A 561-nucleotide genomic window follows, 5' to 3' on the forward strand; every position below is an offset into this window, starting at 1 on the left:
GACGCGTGGCTCTGGGCATCACCTGCGTGCAGTGCACACCAGTGCAGCTGGAGATCCTGCGGCGTGCCGGGGCCATGCCCATCTCATCGCGGCGCTGTGGGATGATCACCAAGCGGGAGGCAGAGAGGCTCTGCAAATCCTTCCTGGGGGAGAACCGTCCACCCAAGCTGCCCGATAACTTCGCTTTCGACGTGTCCCATGAGTGCGCCTGGGGATGCCGGGGGAGCTTCATCCCTGCCCGCTACAACAGCTCGCGCGCCAAGTGCATCAAGTGCACCTACTGCAGTATGTATTTCTCCCCCAACAAATTCATCTTTCACTCGCACCGCACTCCTGACGCCAAATACACGCAGCCCGATGCCGCCAACTTCAACTCCTGGCGCCGCCACCTCAAGCTGACCGACAAGAGCCCCCAGGACGAGCTGGTCTTTGCCTGGGAGGATGTCAAGGCCATGTTCAATGGAGGAAGTCGCAAGCGAGCACTGCCGCCCGCACCCACTGCCACCGCTCCCGGGACCGCCGCTGTCCCCCAGTGCCACGCGCTGGGCTCAGTGAAGGCAG

General features: G+C 63.1%; 1 protein-coding gene across 1 annotated transcript in view; it reads left to right on the forward strand.

The window, feature by feature from the left end:
* Positions 1–2: 2 nt before the first annotated feature.
* The window catches only part of SKOR2 (SKI family transcriptional corepressor 2), a gene marked incomplete at its 5' end in the record, with an annotated part of 17,211 nt that continues 16,652 nt past the window's right edge, over positions 3–561 (forward strand). Inside the window, one exon of the mRNA XM_019610153.2 lies at positions 3–557. Within this exon, the coding sequence (XP_019465698.1) occupies positions 3–557 (555 nt within the window). The remainder of the gene's footprint in view (positions 558–561) is intronic.

The sequence above is a fragment of the Meleagris gallopavo genome, chromosome Z (assembly GCF_000146605.3).
Source record: "Meleagris gallopavo isolate NT-WF06-2002-E0010 breed Aviagen turkey brand Nicholas breeding stock chromosome Z, Turkey_5.1, whole genome shotgun sequence".
Taxonomy (NCBI): Eukaryota; Metazoa; Chordata; class Aves; order Galliformes; family Phasianidae; genus Meleagris; species Meleagris gallopavo.